The following is a 15,448-nucleotide window of genomic DNA, read 5'->3' on the forward strand; positions in this document are numbered from 1 at the left end:
AGAAACATTTCTGATTATTATCAATTTTACGTCTTTACTTACCCCAAACTTTTAAATGGTAGTGTATCCACAATGATATTAATATTAATAATAATAGCAGGTACAATGTACTTGTTTTATTGTGGTATAGTTAGGGGGTGGTGGAGGAGTCCGTGCAATTATAGATGTAATAACATAAATTAATCAGATGTAATTACATGCAGCTTTTTCAATATAAGCAAAATGTAAAAACATATGTACATAATACATGCATTGTATCAAATGATTAATTTAAATGTTAGTAATAGGTAAAGACACTTAAGTGGGTCCAATTATCTTATAAAAAATACATATTCTATATAGTCTCTCAAATAATAAGTGCTCATAATAATAACATTTACTCAAAGCATCTAATATTATAAAGTACCAGGCACGATGCTGCTTGAAATGTCCTGTCCACCACACAGTTCTGGGAAATGAAGCGTCTGATAACAGTGACTATGCATTGGCATTTCGTTTATTTTTATATACAGCAATGTATATCTGTCATCTGAAAAGAAAAGACAACGAGCAGTTGATGAACAATGCGTTTTCAAAAGCACAATGTACAAAATTGCACCGAATATACAACATTATAAAAAATTCAAGACAAAACACATGATATATTTCAGGAACTATTCGAAATGAAAAACAAAGACGTGGAGCTAAAGACTTTATTTACGCACAATACAGTATAGTAGCTACAAACATATTTCCCAATCCTGTTTAGTTCAGGTTATGAGATTTCCCAATCTAACTACAAGCCATGTTATCCTGTGAGACACTTGATCATTCAAACGCTGATGCATGATGCATCCGTCCTAGCCAATATCAGTGACTAAATGATCGGGATTGGTCTGATTCATCCGATAATGGAAGCAGATAGTTGATCCGTTTCAAAGCCACAGAAGCACTGAACTGATATTTATCTTTCCCATCATTCATATTGGAGGCTTGGTTGATTCTGAACACTGTTTTTAAGACAACAAGACAAAACAAGATAACTGTAACAACATTATCAGTCGTTGGTCTTGGTAAGTTGCATCTCTAATTCTGAGAGAAGCTGAAGCTGCAGGATGTGTGTTTTAAAGCACAGGACCGATGGTAATATATCCTGCTAGCAGCTAAACAACTGACATGAAACATGAGCGCTTCAAACAAACAGACACTTAAATATGCTTTACAAATAACTGATATACAGTGAGGTCCAAAATCTGTAAAATGAAGATGAAACATTTCAGACTGTGCACTATTTCTAGGTGACTAATCAAATGTAAGTAAATGAGTGTCACTGATCACGTGACTCTTTGTACAGACGGCCAGATTCTCTTCTTCCAGGAGGAATCAGTGAAGAAACCTCACTAGTCCACTTTTGGATCCCACCATAATAAATGATGAAAAACCCATTGATATCTTGAATTCTTTCTTGTAATCATCGTACACTGAGACGTGGGGCTTTTCTGCCATTAGGACAGCAATGTAAAAAAGGCAGACACATAAAATAATGTGCCAAACTTAAAGGTATAGTTCACCAAAAATGAAAACTCTGTCATCAGTCCTCAACCAGCCATTGACTTATATATAGAGCTGCACGATAAATCACAATCGATATCAGGCAAAAGCTGCAATATTCACACACGTATCTTGTGATCAGTAGTAAATCTCCATCCAAAGACAGAAGATTTCATTGATTCAACGTGACTAATAAACACGACTACGACAATTTATGGTTTATCTGAGTTGTTCTTATTATAATTTTCTTTATAATAAAGTATATAATAATGCAATGCCTTTATCACTGCTTAGAATATTATTAAATATTGCGTGCCTTATTCTCTGTAAGAAGCCACATCACCTCACAGAAGGATTTATTTCAAACACTCGACTGATGTTATGAAGTGAGTTTGGAGGAGAAACATGTTATTAAATGTGGTATTTTCACGTGCTTTCAGCATTTAATACACAGAGCCGTAGTTCACTGAGAAGCTACGGAAACAGCTGTCATTATTGCAGTGTGATTTCATAATATCGATGTATAATATCAATAATTGTCAGTGAACTACAGCTCTGTGTAGTAAATGCTGCTCCATCTGAAAGCAGGGGATGGAGATTTACTACTGATCACAGAACCGGCTTTACTGACGAGATGAATACCGCATGAGATATATCACGCAGCCCTACTTCCATCGTATTTTTGTCAATGGCTACCGTCAATTGTTTAGTTACTAACATTCTTCAAAATATCTTCTTTTTTGTTTAACAAAGAAACTCGTACAGGTTTGGAACAACTTGAGGGTGAGTAAATGATTTTTGGGTGAACTGTCTTTAAGGAAGACGGTAAGGAAAGATATTGTTCAGTCTCTCTACATCTAGGCTCATTTCTCTCTCTCTCTGCAGTCATACTGTTTGTTGGTAACCATTAGGGACTGACCGCAGGTGTGCGAACAGCTCCTGACCTTTAACCTGTCAGCCGTTTTAATCCCGCTTCGCCCTGCCCTTCCTCTTTCTCCTGCCGCTCTCGGCCGCTGCCGGTTTCTCGTCCGTCTTGCTGGCGTTTCCGTTACTGGAGGTCAGGGCTCCGTTGGAGGCTCCGTTATGAAGGGCTTTGCCGGGTTTGGCTGCGGTCTCGCGGCGGGGCAGGCGGCGGTACGTCTGGTAATAGAAATTCCCAAAGAGGATGATGAAGGTGAGGGCGTATCCGATCAGACACCAGTGCATCCACTTAGGGAACGGGCAGTCAGAGTACAGCGACAGAGCCGTGTGGCCGATGGTGACGTGAAACTGGACCTGCGGAAGAAAATACAACAACTGATGAGAAAAATAAACTTATTCAACATACACTACCATTCAAAATTTGGGGGATGGCATGTTTTTAATGCTCATCTATGCTGCATTTGATAAAAAATGCAGTGAAAACAATAACAGTACATTTGTGACTTATTTTAATTATTATTATGTCAAACTGTAATTTATTGCTGTGTATTTTCAGCATCATTACTCCAGTCTTCAGTGTCACATGATCTTCAGAAATCATAATAATATACTGATTTACTGCTCAACAAACATTTCTGATTATTATCAATGTTGAAGACAGTTGTGCTGCACAATATTTTTAAGCAAATGGTCACATTTTTTTTTTCAGGATTCTTTAATGAATAGAAAGTTTAGCATTTATTTGAAATATATATTTTTTGTAACATTATAAATGTCTTATTATCATTTTTGGTAAATGTAATCCATCCTTGTTTTTAGTGCGTGTCATGTGTTCCCGCCTCTTGTGTCCATATTTGGTTTGTTTCCTGTCCTCATCTAGTGTGATTATTAGTGCATTCTTGTCCAGCTGTGTTGTTCTCATTAGCTATAATTGTGTATTTATAGTCCTGTCCATTCAGTTTGATTTCGTCTGGTCTAAAATTGACTATAATCTGTACTTTAACACTTGAATCATATTTATTTCTAAAGCTCCCATATCTGAAGAATCACATCATTCTCAAATTTGCCGTGTTTTTTGTTTGTTAGTTTTTTTAACAAATGCTTGTAAAGTGTCAGCATTTACCATTTGGATGATGGTCAGATACTTCTTCCACCACAGATACTTCTGTATTTTTGGACCGAATGCGGCCAGCCCATAATACAAGTACATCAGGACATGGATGGCTGCATTCATATGAGCCCCGAAGAACGCTGCGAAAGAGAGAAATACACATTCGGTGGAAGATCTGATCTGTTAATCACACATTTGTTGTAGGAGAACTTGTAATCCAGCGCATGACTCGTACAGTATGATGATGATGTTGTCTTTTTGGGTTTGATATATGTGATTTGTATTGGAATTGTTGTTGTGTGGAAAACAGACACTTCAATCTTTCTCATTTGCATACAATGTACAGTATGTTTTTGTAACAATCTAAAGGGGAGTATGACAGATTGATCATTTTTTCCATTCCTGTGTACAGTGCTACTGTATTTGATACTTACACTGTCCACCGGCGACCCACTTGATGCCGATCCACCACAGAGTGAACATGGTGCAGTGGTGGTAGACGTGCAGGAAGCTGATTTGGTTGAACTTCTTGCGTAAGATGAAGAACACAGTGTCCAGGTACTCCACACCTTTAGAAATAAAGTACCACCACAGAGCTGCTGCCACCTGCCAGACGAGGAGAAGAGAAGAGACGTCAGGGACTCCAGCGCTTATAAAGTCTCTTTATTCCACTGTGTTTTAGAGTCACTTTTACATTCTTTATAAAAAACACTGAAAGAAATTATACGTTAGACCTATAAACTTCAAATTATTACAACCAAATGTATAGGTTTTTGAAAAAAAAAAAAATGTGTGTGTGACTTTTTAATTTAATATTAATAAAAAAAATTCCATTAATTGAAAGCAAAGAAATCGAGTTTAGAAGAGAAACACAATTTTGTTGTGTAGATCACAAATAATATGATTAATCAGACAATAGATCAGTAAATAGACAATTTTCCTATTTTTTAGCATAACTTTTTTTAAACCCAAGCCATAATGTCACTTAATGTAAGTCAAGATTATATATATATATATATATATACTGCACATACATACACACACACACACACACTTCATTTCACAATAAATAAAAGCTAAATTAAATATAAAATGGAAGTAGAATTTTCACTTGAAATAAATCTCATTGTCTGATTTAGTTAAAGGGGTCATATGATGCTATTTCAAGTTTCCTTTCTCTTTGGAACATTACAAGCTGTTCATACATAGATAAGATCCCTGAAGTTGCAAAGACTAAAGGCTCAAAACCAAAGAGATATTCTTTATCAAAGTTAAGACTCTGCCACGACTCTGAAGCTGGCCATTATGGATTTCTGGCGTTACATTTCCGACGCGTGTTTGTGGTGTTCGGCCAATCACAATGCACTGTGTCAGCTGGCCAATCAGAGCAGACTGCACTTGTTGGAAGGAGGGGCTTTGTAGAAAACGTTTGAGAGAGGCGGGGCATAGCGTAACCACAATAATGTACAGTATTTGAAAAATAATGTTTTTTGAACATTAAAGCATGTTAACATTCTGTTACACCAAATACACAAAATAATGATCTTTAAAATAGCATCATATGACCCCTTTAAATTACTATAAATAAAGACAACCATGAAACGCCGTAACAGTTTATTTTGATGTCTTTTTAAAATATGCATAATATATTCTGTTATATACTAACAAAGCAATAACAATAATAAATGAATAAAAGCCACAATATTGTTTTTCCTATGGGGAGAGATATTTGCTATTAGACAAGGTTTAAACTGAAAAACATGGTTTTTAAATTAGGCTGATATAAAAATGCACTTTTCATGAACTGCATTTATTATTGTTTTTTATTATTTCATAATGTTTCCTGCGGTGCACTTATAATGTTAGTATGATTTTTTCATCAAAAATGGTCAAATAAATAAATCAAAGCTGTTTTTGGACTAATGAGGAGGTTTTGAGCTCTGAAACTTACAGGATGTTTTTATAGCAAAATGACCTCTTGTCAAAAGATCAAGGTACATTAGATTTCTCAAGTCATGACCCCTTTAAATACATCTAAAGATATGGCTAAAGATTCAGCTCTTTTCAATCCTCACACAATTATGACTAAAAAATAATTACATAAAAAATTAAAGATGTAATCTTAAAAACTACTTCAAATTCAGATTACTATTCTGCATCCTAATTCACCTCAAATTCAGATCAGCGGTGCTCAGTCTAGCTGTAATGAATGCACGAGTGTGTGAGTGTCAAAGCCAGATGGTGTGTGTGAGTGTGTTAATGTGACGTCACAGAGTGAAACCGAACTCGCCGGTTTTCCCGCTCCAATAACACGCTTTGTGCCAGTAACCGGAGAGCAGAATTTCAGCACACAGTCTGTGATCAGCACACTCACCCTCACTTCATTGGGATCATCTGAGTAGTCCACAGGCTGGCAGATGTAGCTGTAGTTGGCCGCCCGCGCTGCGAGGAAGAGCTGAAATACAACAGACGTTTGGACTACTTTATAAAGGACAATTCCTCATCATTAGCTTCTTCATCTTATGCATAAAACAGACAGCAACTCTAGCAAGGTTACCATCACTAATGAAATCCACTGCCATATGAAAAGACAAAGACTATCACTGAAACATGATGTATGAGGAAGGAATGGTTCACCAAAAAATGAAAATTTGCTGACAATGTCCTCACCCTCAGACCATCCAAGATTAGGATGAGTTTGTTTCTTCATCAGGTTTGTATAAATGTGTCTCTGCATCAGTGTCTCAGCAATGGATGGTCTGCAGTGAATAGGTGCCGTCAGAATGAGAGTCCAAACAGCTGATAAAAATCATCAAAATTTATCAGCTGTTTGGACTCTCATTCTGACGGCACCCATTCACTGCAGAGCATCCATTGCTGAGACACTGATGCAATGCTATATTTCCCCAAACCTGATGAAGAAACAAACTCATCCTAATCTTGGATGGTCTGAGGGTGAGGACATTGTCAGCAAATTATCATTTTTGGGTGAACTACTCCTTTAATGAAAATAAAAATGTGACTTTTCAAAAGAATGAGCAAGAAACCAAAGCTATGAATGTGCATTACAATAAAAAGTAAGATTAAATCAGAAAATGACGTTATTTTTCTCATTTCAATCTATGTTGGCTGGTCTGATTTCATTCATTTCTCAATTCTGACTTCTGCCCATCAGTGTTTCTGTCCAAATGAAGTCGATGTTGCTGAATCATAAATATTCATAGTGACGGTTGATACAATTTACAGCTAAATATAGCGGCAGTGGTACATTTATAGCTCACTTAATGGACAGCACTGTGCTACAGTTATCTGGTGTGGATCAATATGTAGTTTCTAATAAACACAGGTGTTTTGATCATAGGCAGATATAGGAGATGAAAACTTACAGGCTACACTGAAATCTAAATGAACTGGTTTTATTTATATTATTTCAAATGGTTGAATCAATCAAAATACATTAATTATGCCACCAAAAGTACTTTCTATGGGTTAAATCAGGTAGAAATATTTCTATTTAAGTAACGATTGCAGGTGATCTGCATTATTGCTGTGTACTGAAATATAATTAGAAGTCTAAATTATCATTTTCAAAAAAGGATAAAATAAATGACTTAAATATTTATATGAGCTGCACAGTAAAACCGGACAGTGAAATGAGTTCATTTCACTCAAATAATAATGAAAGTTGAGGATGGACAGCAAAGACTCTATATACTGCATGCTGTATACATACTAAGTGTATAGTGATAACTACATTAGCATTTGTAGCAGAGGCCAGCGGGTAAGTGCTGTGCAGGTTAAACCCCACTCCCCGATCTCAAGTGGTGCTCTAGCGACTGACGCTAGAGGTCGTGGCCTTTAGCCTCCTCGTTACAGCACCCACCTCCCACGCCTGAGACCGCGGAGCGGGGCAAAATTGAAAAATACAAGAACTAGTGCCATTTTCTGGGAAGCTATCAGTGTGGGTGAGCTCACCTCTTTGAATATGAAGAAGTTAAGGATGACCATGCTGAAGTTGTAGAGGATGAGGGTCTTCCTCAGCTGGAAGGGCTCTCGGCCCTGCATGTACTTCGGCCCCAGCCAGAGGAACAGCAGGTACGAGGAGCTGATGGCCAGCGTGGGGAGCGGAGAGTCCATCAGCGGCCATTTCTGCACACGCTTGTCTACACACACACATCAAACCCCATCATAATACACTTTCATCTGGCATCTAAACACCCATTAACTGCACTGGCTTCAGTATTTCCTGTTCCTAGCAGAACATTTTAGATTTGTCTTTTTTCAACTAAGCATAAAACAACACAATTCTTGTTAAATTTACATTGCAAGTTAATTTTTCAAATGAATATAATGCATACGTTTTCTACAGAGAAATACAAAAATGTCACCCTTTCGCATGACGATGGGAGGAATAGGGGAGCATTAAGTTCACAAGCATTGTGAAGAATGTCTTTCCCACCCATCCTGTTCACACCAAGGACGATAATGATAACCTTATAAAGTTTGAATAATCTTTCTAATTCTATGAAAATAGTGAAGTTAACATCAGAACTAGAACAATAACCACACAGAAGAGCGATATCGGAGGAATCACTTTCAGAATTATTTTTTGTCCAGTTGAAGAATGATAAAAACACTGACAGCCAATCAGAATCCAGAAAAACTGCAGCATACGCTTATTATAAACAGAACCCTCTCATCTGTTGGCTTGGACGCTAATATAGTTATCATTATGAGTTTATTTGACATACAAAGTAGCAATACAGCTGCTTTACATCTTCATGTCAAGGATAACATAATAAAGTTGCATTAACTCATTTCCATTGTGGTGCTTGATTTTAGAAATGATGATGCGTTTATTTGCATGTATTTCCACACTAGTTCACAAAATTCACAAAAAATAAAATAACTTCACAATTATGCACATACCAACATGAAGACAACCTATCTAAAAAACAGTTTCTTCAGTCTTATAAGAAAACCAACACTGAATATGGACAATAAATAGTTTTTGTTATCATCCTTAGTTGTGAACGTGCCTCAAGACTAGGATTTTAAAAGCAGTAAAATAAAAAAAAATTAAAAATGTATTTGTTGGCTTTACTTAATAATTACAAATAAATAAATGATAACTGATAACTTTTGTCCAAATAGTACGGAGCCCTTTACGGGACATGGTGGTATATTTTTCAAATGTTTTGCAAAGATATTTGTGTTCTCTCTCAAACCCAGTTCAGACAAGCTCTTCCTGTTCACTTTACAGCTTGCATACTGCTCCGTATGTTCACATTTATTTTGATCATGGACTCAAATAAAGAAGTACGTCAGTGGTTAGTTCAAGGCACGGTTTGGGGACATTCTACGCTTAATGTGGCTTAATATATTAAAACCAGGACCAAATTCAATAATAATAAAAGCTGATAAAGTTATTAGACATAATACTCTTAAGGTAGGCTAATGAATTCATGCTCTAAAAGCAAAGTTGAACCAATGTCATGAAAAGTGCTCTATAAGTACTGATAAACAGCCAATATGCTAGTAATATACGTGCTAACAAACAACTAGTTAATGGTAGTGAGATTCGGCCCCTAAACTAAAGTGTTCCTCAATGAACCTGTCAGGGAACAGCTTGTAAAAGAGTCATTTTTGTTCTTAGTGTGAAGATCATTTCAATCCTCTAAAGAACCTTTTTCCAGAAGGTTTAGTGAAATGGAAAGGTATGGATTTGAAAGGTTCTTCATAGAACCATCAATGATAATAACGAACCTTTATCTTTAAGCCAAATGGCCGAAAATGGCCAGCGTTGCATATTTTCAAGCATTTATATTTGTTTGAATCAGAGAATCTGCTGTTGTTCACCGAAAGCGAAGCCTGCAGTATCTGTCTCATCATGCCACAGGTCACAGGGTCAAGAGCGCTTACCTGCGATGGTCAGACTCCATCTGTAGAATTCAACGGTGTCGTTGATTATATGCTTTATGATATCCATCGCTGAGACTCAAATCCCAATAGTCTGAGAAGAAGAGAGAAAAGAGGTCATGATGCTGGGGATGGGGAAGGGTGTATTGTGATGGGAGGAGGGGTGTAATTCAGCAGAACATATCTGCTCAACAATATATTACTGATGAAGGGATGCATTATTTCAGTTCAAGTATATGAAAGATATGTCGTTGAATATCACAGCCTCTCCCATCAGAAGATGCAGGAAACATGCAACAATCAGGGATCAAACGATCCGCTGCGGCAAAACACGCCTCTCTTACACCCTAAAGCACACACCATCATCATCATCATCCAGCCAATATAACAGATTTAGCGTTAAACTGGCATTTAGTGTCGTCGCAACGATGCTTCCGTTCTTACCGTAGAGGTCGCGAGATCCCGTTACTCCTCCGTGCTGAGAATAAAACACCTTCGTCCCAGATCTAACCGGATCCGCTTATAGGCCCGGGGCTGAAACAGACGGTAATAAACCCATCCGTGCATGCAGCATCCTAGAGGCTCTCTGGCATCACTGCGGCTGTCGGGTCGCTCCCCTGGACTCAGCGCTCTACTGCGCATGCGCACAAACAGGTGCATTCTCCAGCCCTAACCCTCCTCTCTGCGCAGGACTCCTTTAATTCTTAAAATTATTATTATTTCATATTTTATTTATTTATTATACTTAGCAAACACTTCTTAGGATGTATGTTTGATCCTACATTAAACAATAATAATAATAATAAGCTTTATTTTCTATAGCGCCTTTGAATGTAACAGAACCCTAACCCTAACCCTAACAGATGTTAGACTAGAATCAGATATCACCACAGATTTCATTAGTTTAGCTGATTATAGAAAAGTTCCAGATATCTGTTACATGTTCAGAAGACAGCATATCCGCTCTAACGATGAGCTATTTAGTGAAATAAAAACGTGTTTGTAATAAAGATGTATGTTTCTGGTATATACTTCTGATCACACGGACAGCAGAAGACAAACTGATTCTATAATATTGCACCCAACACAAGTTATGGATCTTTCTTTCTGTTGTTTCTGTAAAGACGAGTAAGAAACACTTGTATTTTGCTTTTAAGTTCCATTGTTTTTGTTCAGATAACTAATAGATGTGTAATATCAGGAAACCGCATTAAACCGGTCTGAGCATCCGGTGTCAAAGGACGTGAATTAATTATGTGATGATCTCTGCTCAAGTTTAAAATATTAATACAAAGTGTTTACAAAGCTGTCAGAGAATATCATAACTGCTGGAGGACCGTCGCACTGACGCGCAGAAGAAGACGCTCTCCCAAGCGTCATTTCCGGTTTAGAGCAGAGCCACCGGACAACAAGATGGAAGGAAAAAACAATGTAGATGATCTGGACGCTCGCCTTCAGCTTCTCGAGAAACGCGTTTATGGCGAAAGAGGAGGAAAAAACAATAAACCAGTGAAGGTGATTCGCCTGTGTGTTCATGTGCGCGTGCGCGTGCGAGTGTGTGTGTGTGTGTGCGCGCGCCTGTGTCTGTGAGTGAGTGTGTGTGTGTTTACTGATGTTGATTTGACAGATGATATTTAACGTTAGATCATATTATCAGTGTTCTGCTGTCATTAGTTGTGTCAGAAGCGGGTGTTTTGAAGCACAGACACCGCGGGCTCGTGACACATAAACAGGGTGGAGTCCTGTCATCTAGTTAGAGTACACTGCCTAGTGCACATCAAACGCGTTTGAGTTCCTTTAAAAGCGCTCTAAATGTATTCGCATGATTGTCATTTTGTCCTCCAATAACAACATTATCACCAGTTATTGAGTGGCTCAAAACAAGACATTTGCAAACTTGAAAACTGAATTTAGCCTGCAATTGTAAAGATTGTAGTACTTATTTTTGAGAATGAATGCCAGATGGAAACAATTAGTCTAAATAGAATCACTAACATAAATACAATACTTGCTAATTATAAATGACATACAGTCATGCTCAGAATTATCGGCACCCTTGGTAAATATGATCAAAGAAGGCTGTGAAAATTAAGATGCATTGTTAATAATTTTCATCTTTTATTTTAAAAAATCACAAAAATGTAACCTTTCATTGGATAATAAGGATTTAAAATGGGGGGAAATATCATTATGAAATACATTTATTTCTCTAATATACATTGTCCACAGTTAACGGCACCCTTTTATTCAATACTTTTTGAAACCTCCATTTGTCAGTTTAACAGCTCTAAATGTTCTCCTATAATGCCTGATGAGGTTAGAGAACACCTGACGAGAGATCAGAGACCATTCCTTCATCCAGAATCACTCCAGACCCTTCAGATTCACAGCTCCATGCTGGTGCTTCTTCTCTTCAGTTCATCTCACTCATCTTCTACAGGGTTCAGGTCAGAGGACTGGAATGGCCAGCAGAAGCTTGGTTTTGTGCTCAGTGACCCATTTTTGTGTTGTTTTTGAGGTTTGTGTTTGGATTATTGTACGGTTGGAAGATCCAAACATGGCCCATTATAAGATTTCTAACAGACTTATTGATTTTTTATCTGTTGGTATTTGATAGAATCCATGATGCCATGTGTCTAAACAAGATGTCCAGGACCTCCAGCAGAAATATAGGCCCACAACATCAAAAATACAGCAGTATATTTCATTGTACACATGGGGTACTTTTTATCCCTGTGTTCACCAAACCCATCTTGAGTGTTTGCTGCTAAAAAGCTAATTTTTTAGTTTCATCTGACCATAGAAGCCAGTCCCATTTGAAGTTCCAGTCCTGTCTGATAACTGAATATGCTGGAGATTGTTTTTGGATGAGCTAGGAGAATATTTCTTGAAACCCTCCCAAACAACATGTGATGATGTAGAGGATGTTTGACCATTTGTTTTTAAGGTTTTCTGACCCCGAGACTCAACTATTTTCTGTAATTCTCCAGCTGTGGTCCTTGGAGAGTCTTTAGCCACTCAAACGCTCCTCCTCACCATGCATTAGGACGATATAGACACACATCCTCTTCCAGGCAGTTTCCCAACATTTTCTGTTGATTGGAAATTCTTAATTATTGCCCTGATGGTGGAAATGGGAATTTTCACTGCTCTAGCTCTTTTCTTAAAGCCACTTCACTAATTTGTGAAGCTCAATTATCTTTTGCTGCACATCAGAAATATATTCTTTGGTTTTTCTCATTGTGATGGATGATTAAGGGAATTTGGCCTTTGTTTTCTCTCGTATTTATATTTCTGTGAAACAGGAAGCCATGGCTGGATAATTTCATGTTCATAATCACCCTGGAGTGCTCAAAATTGTGAATACGAATGGAAATATACTTCAGAGATATTTTACTCATAAGAATTTCTAGGGGTGCCAATAATTGTGGCCAATGTGTATTTGAGAAAAACATTTATTTCATAATGATATTTCCCCCCATTTTAAATAGTTTTAGTTCAATGAAAGGTTAGATTTTTGTGATTTTAAAAAAACAAAAAGGTCAAAAGGATTAACAATGCAGGTTAATTTTCACAGCCTTCTTTGATCATATTTACCAAGGGTGCCAATAATTTTGTCCATGACTGTAAATACATTATTTAATTATGAATTACAAAATAATCATAAATTATAAATTTGAACTGCATGCACAATCATTTTTATGAGTTCAATCTAATTCAGAGATCACATGGAATTTTTGTGTTTAAAAGTGGAGTACTCCGTAATGAACAGATCAAACGTATCCTTTTTTGTGTTTTTCTTCCAAAATGCTGGATTTCTTCCAATTCTGAGTTTGCTGGATTTCTAATCTGTCTTTCCTTCCGTCAGTGTGCTGAATCACTCACAAGGATCAGTGCTGCTCTGGCAAACACCGCCAACAAGAGAGAGCGTGTCAAGATCCTTCACAAGAAAAGTGACAACCTCTCAGTTAACATTTGTAATCAAAATACTGCTGTTTTAATATGCTGCATCATAATTTTTTCAATGCGCCTTTTCTGTCAGTTGAAGATTTGCTGAAGTATTTGGACCCCCAGTTCACAGACTTCATTTCTGTGCCAGATGCAATGAAACTAGAGTTCATTCTAGCAGGTTAGTGCTCTGATATTCACATGATCAAATCAGCCCTTAAGATCAAACGCTGACATTTAATAGTAGTACTATAAACTGTATAGGCCCAACAATATGCATACTTATTAACATGACATAGGATGAATAATGGTTTTGAATTTCAATCATGTAATGCACTTGAGTCTGCAATGTTAAAAACATGTTCTGTTCATAATCATTGCAGATGAACCTTTGTTTAGTCTGAATCGTATGGGCTTTTTTTTTTACCTCGTGTAGTTTTGTTCATGGTTTGTAAGAATAAGATCAAATGCTGGCTAATTTGACTAACTTCTACCAAGTAACAGATGAATCTGCACAAAAATACAATTGCAACTTTTACCTCTCAATTCTGACTTTTTGTTGCAATTGCAAGTTATAAACTAATTGTGAGTCTACATTTCACAGTTCAGTTCACAATTTGCATTTTTTTTGTTTCTGTCACAGTATGAAAATGTATTCTGAACTAAGAGTTGTGAGATATAAACTCAGAATTGCAAGAAAAAAATTCACATATGTGAGATAAATAGTCAAACATGTAAAAAAACAAAAAAAAACAAGTTGTGGTTCACCAGTTGAGAACCACTAAAACACATCATATTTTTGAATGGACTGATCTAAACTTCTCTATCTACAGAGGAAGACTTTTTGCGATCTCAGGCCACATTATTGGAGCAGGTGCACAATCTGCAGCCTCTTCTGGACAGCAACCACATTAAAGGTGAAACACCGACTCAAGCTTAATATTTGTCAGATATGCAAAGGAGCCTTTTCTTTAAGTATGACTGGTTATCTGGTTGTATTTGTTTTTTTTCTCCTTTAAAATATTTTCCCTCATGTCATGGTATCACAGCGGTTCCAGAGCTGACCACTAAAGTGCAGCGATTGTCACAAATTCACATTCAACAGCAGGTAACAAAAAATAAAGAGGTCTTTATTGCAACATATTTATTAGCATGCTCTCACTTAATGAGATGATTTATTTTCCTATATGAACTTGTATTAATCCTGATTGACTTCCACAGGATCAGAATGAAGAATTATCTGCTGAAGTGAAGAAGCTGTTTGAAGAATACAACAAAATGGTATCCTTACTTGTGGTGAAAGACTCATATTTGTAGTGCTGGCCATGTGTTGAGATCTCCCTGCAGCACACAATAAGCCCATTCTTGAACATCTGAATTTATTCACATGAATGCCTTACTATCCTTAACTTCTTCCACAGATGTTTCTTTTATCAAAACAGTTTTCACAGTGGGATGAAACTCTTCGGAAGCTGGAAGGACCCAAGCAAGGCCAGCAGATAGACTAGCATGCTAAAGCATAGATTGTCAAATGTTGCATTTGCACACTTCATCGCAGATATGATTAATAAAACAGCACTGTCGTTCCTAAACATACCTTGTTTATAAGTAAGTGTTGTTTAAGGTCTCTGATCTACTCTTAATCTAAATCGATTCATTATGTACCAATGTGGTCATCTTACTGTAGTATTATATGCTCATTACATTTGTGCTTACAGAAACATTTCTCTGCTTGGAAAATGTATCCCAACCATTCTCCTCGAAGTGAACTCATTTAGCTTTTTAATTTATTTATTCCAGCAGTTGTAAGGAATGATGTGTGTGAGGTTGGTTTGTTCTACCGCCTTTAGAAAAGTTTCTCTACCTGAAATAATCATTAATAAAAGAAAGTATGTTGTATTGGCCTTTTTTTTTATTTTTTATTTTTTATTAAATGTTTTTTTACAAAAATCTAGTTTTTGCATTCTTATGAGTTACTGCTAAACATAACCACAACTTCTTTAACAATATTAATATTAC

At 36.8% G+C, this 15,448-nt stretch overlaps 2 protein-coding genes across 3 annotated transcripts; one reads left to right on the plus strand and one right to left on the minus strand.

Moving 5' to 3' along the window:
• Window positions 1-475: 475 nt before the first annotated feature.
• On the minus strand, window positions 476-10,827 carry LOC306878433 (very long chain fatty acid elongase 4-like). The gene is made up of 7 exons (XM_079430787.1): window positions 9,926-10,827; window positions 9,485-9,575; window positions 7,538-7,725; window positions 5,937-6,017; window positions 3,997-4,168; window positions 3,575-3,702; window positions 476-2,805 (listed from the first exon to the last, which is right to left on the minus strand). Exons 2-7 carry the CDS (start codon window positions 9,549-9,551, stop codon window positions 2,494-2,496), a joined length of 948 nt encoding a protein of 315 aa, XP_079286913.1. The 5' UTR covers window positions 9,552-9,575; window positions 9,926-10,827; the 3' UTR covers window positions 476-2,493.
• Window positions 10,792-15,382, plus strand: LOC306878434 (dynactin subunit 3-like). Of its 2 annotated transcripts, XR_013784954.1 has the most exons (8): window positions 10,792-10,996; window positions 13,350-13,434; window positions 13,524-13,610; window positions 14,263-14,346; window positions 14,479-14,537; window positions 14,651-14,710; window positions 14,851-15,037; window positions 15,148-15,374. XR_013784954.1 is itself a non-coding variant. In XM_079430788.1 (7 exons), the coding sequence occupies exons 1-7, from the start codon at window positions 10,895-10,897 to the stop codon at window positions 14,935-14,937; spliced, it is 564 nt and encodes a 187-aa protein (XP_079286914.1). In that variant the 5' UTR covers window positions 10,792-10,894; the 3' UTR covers window positions 14,938-15,382. The 2 variants fall into 2 exon arrangements, 1 of the variants encoding a protein (XP_079286914.1); XM_079430788.1 differs by having other exon boundaries at window positions 14,851-15,382.
• Window positions 15,383-15,448: the final 66 nt, after the last annotated feature.

The sequence above is a fragment of the Barbus barbus genome (genome assembly GCF_936440315.1).
Source record: "Barbus barbus genome assembly, chromosome: 12".
NCBI classification, from domain to species: Eukaryota; Metazoa; Chordata; class Actinopteri; order Cypriniformes; family Cyprinidae; genus Barbus; species Barbus barbus.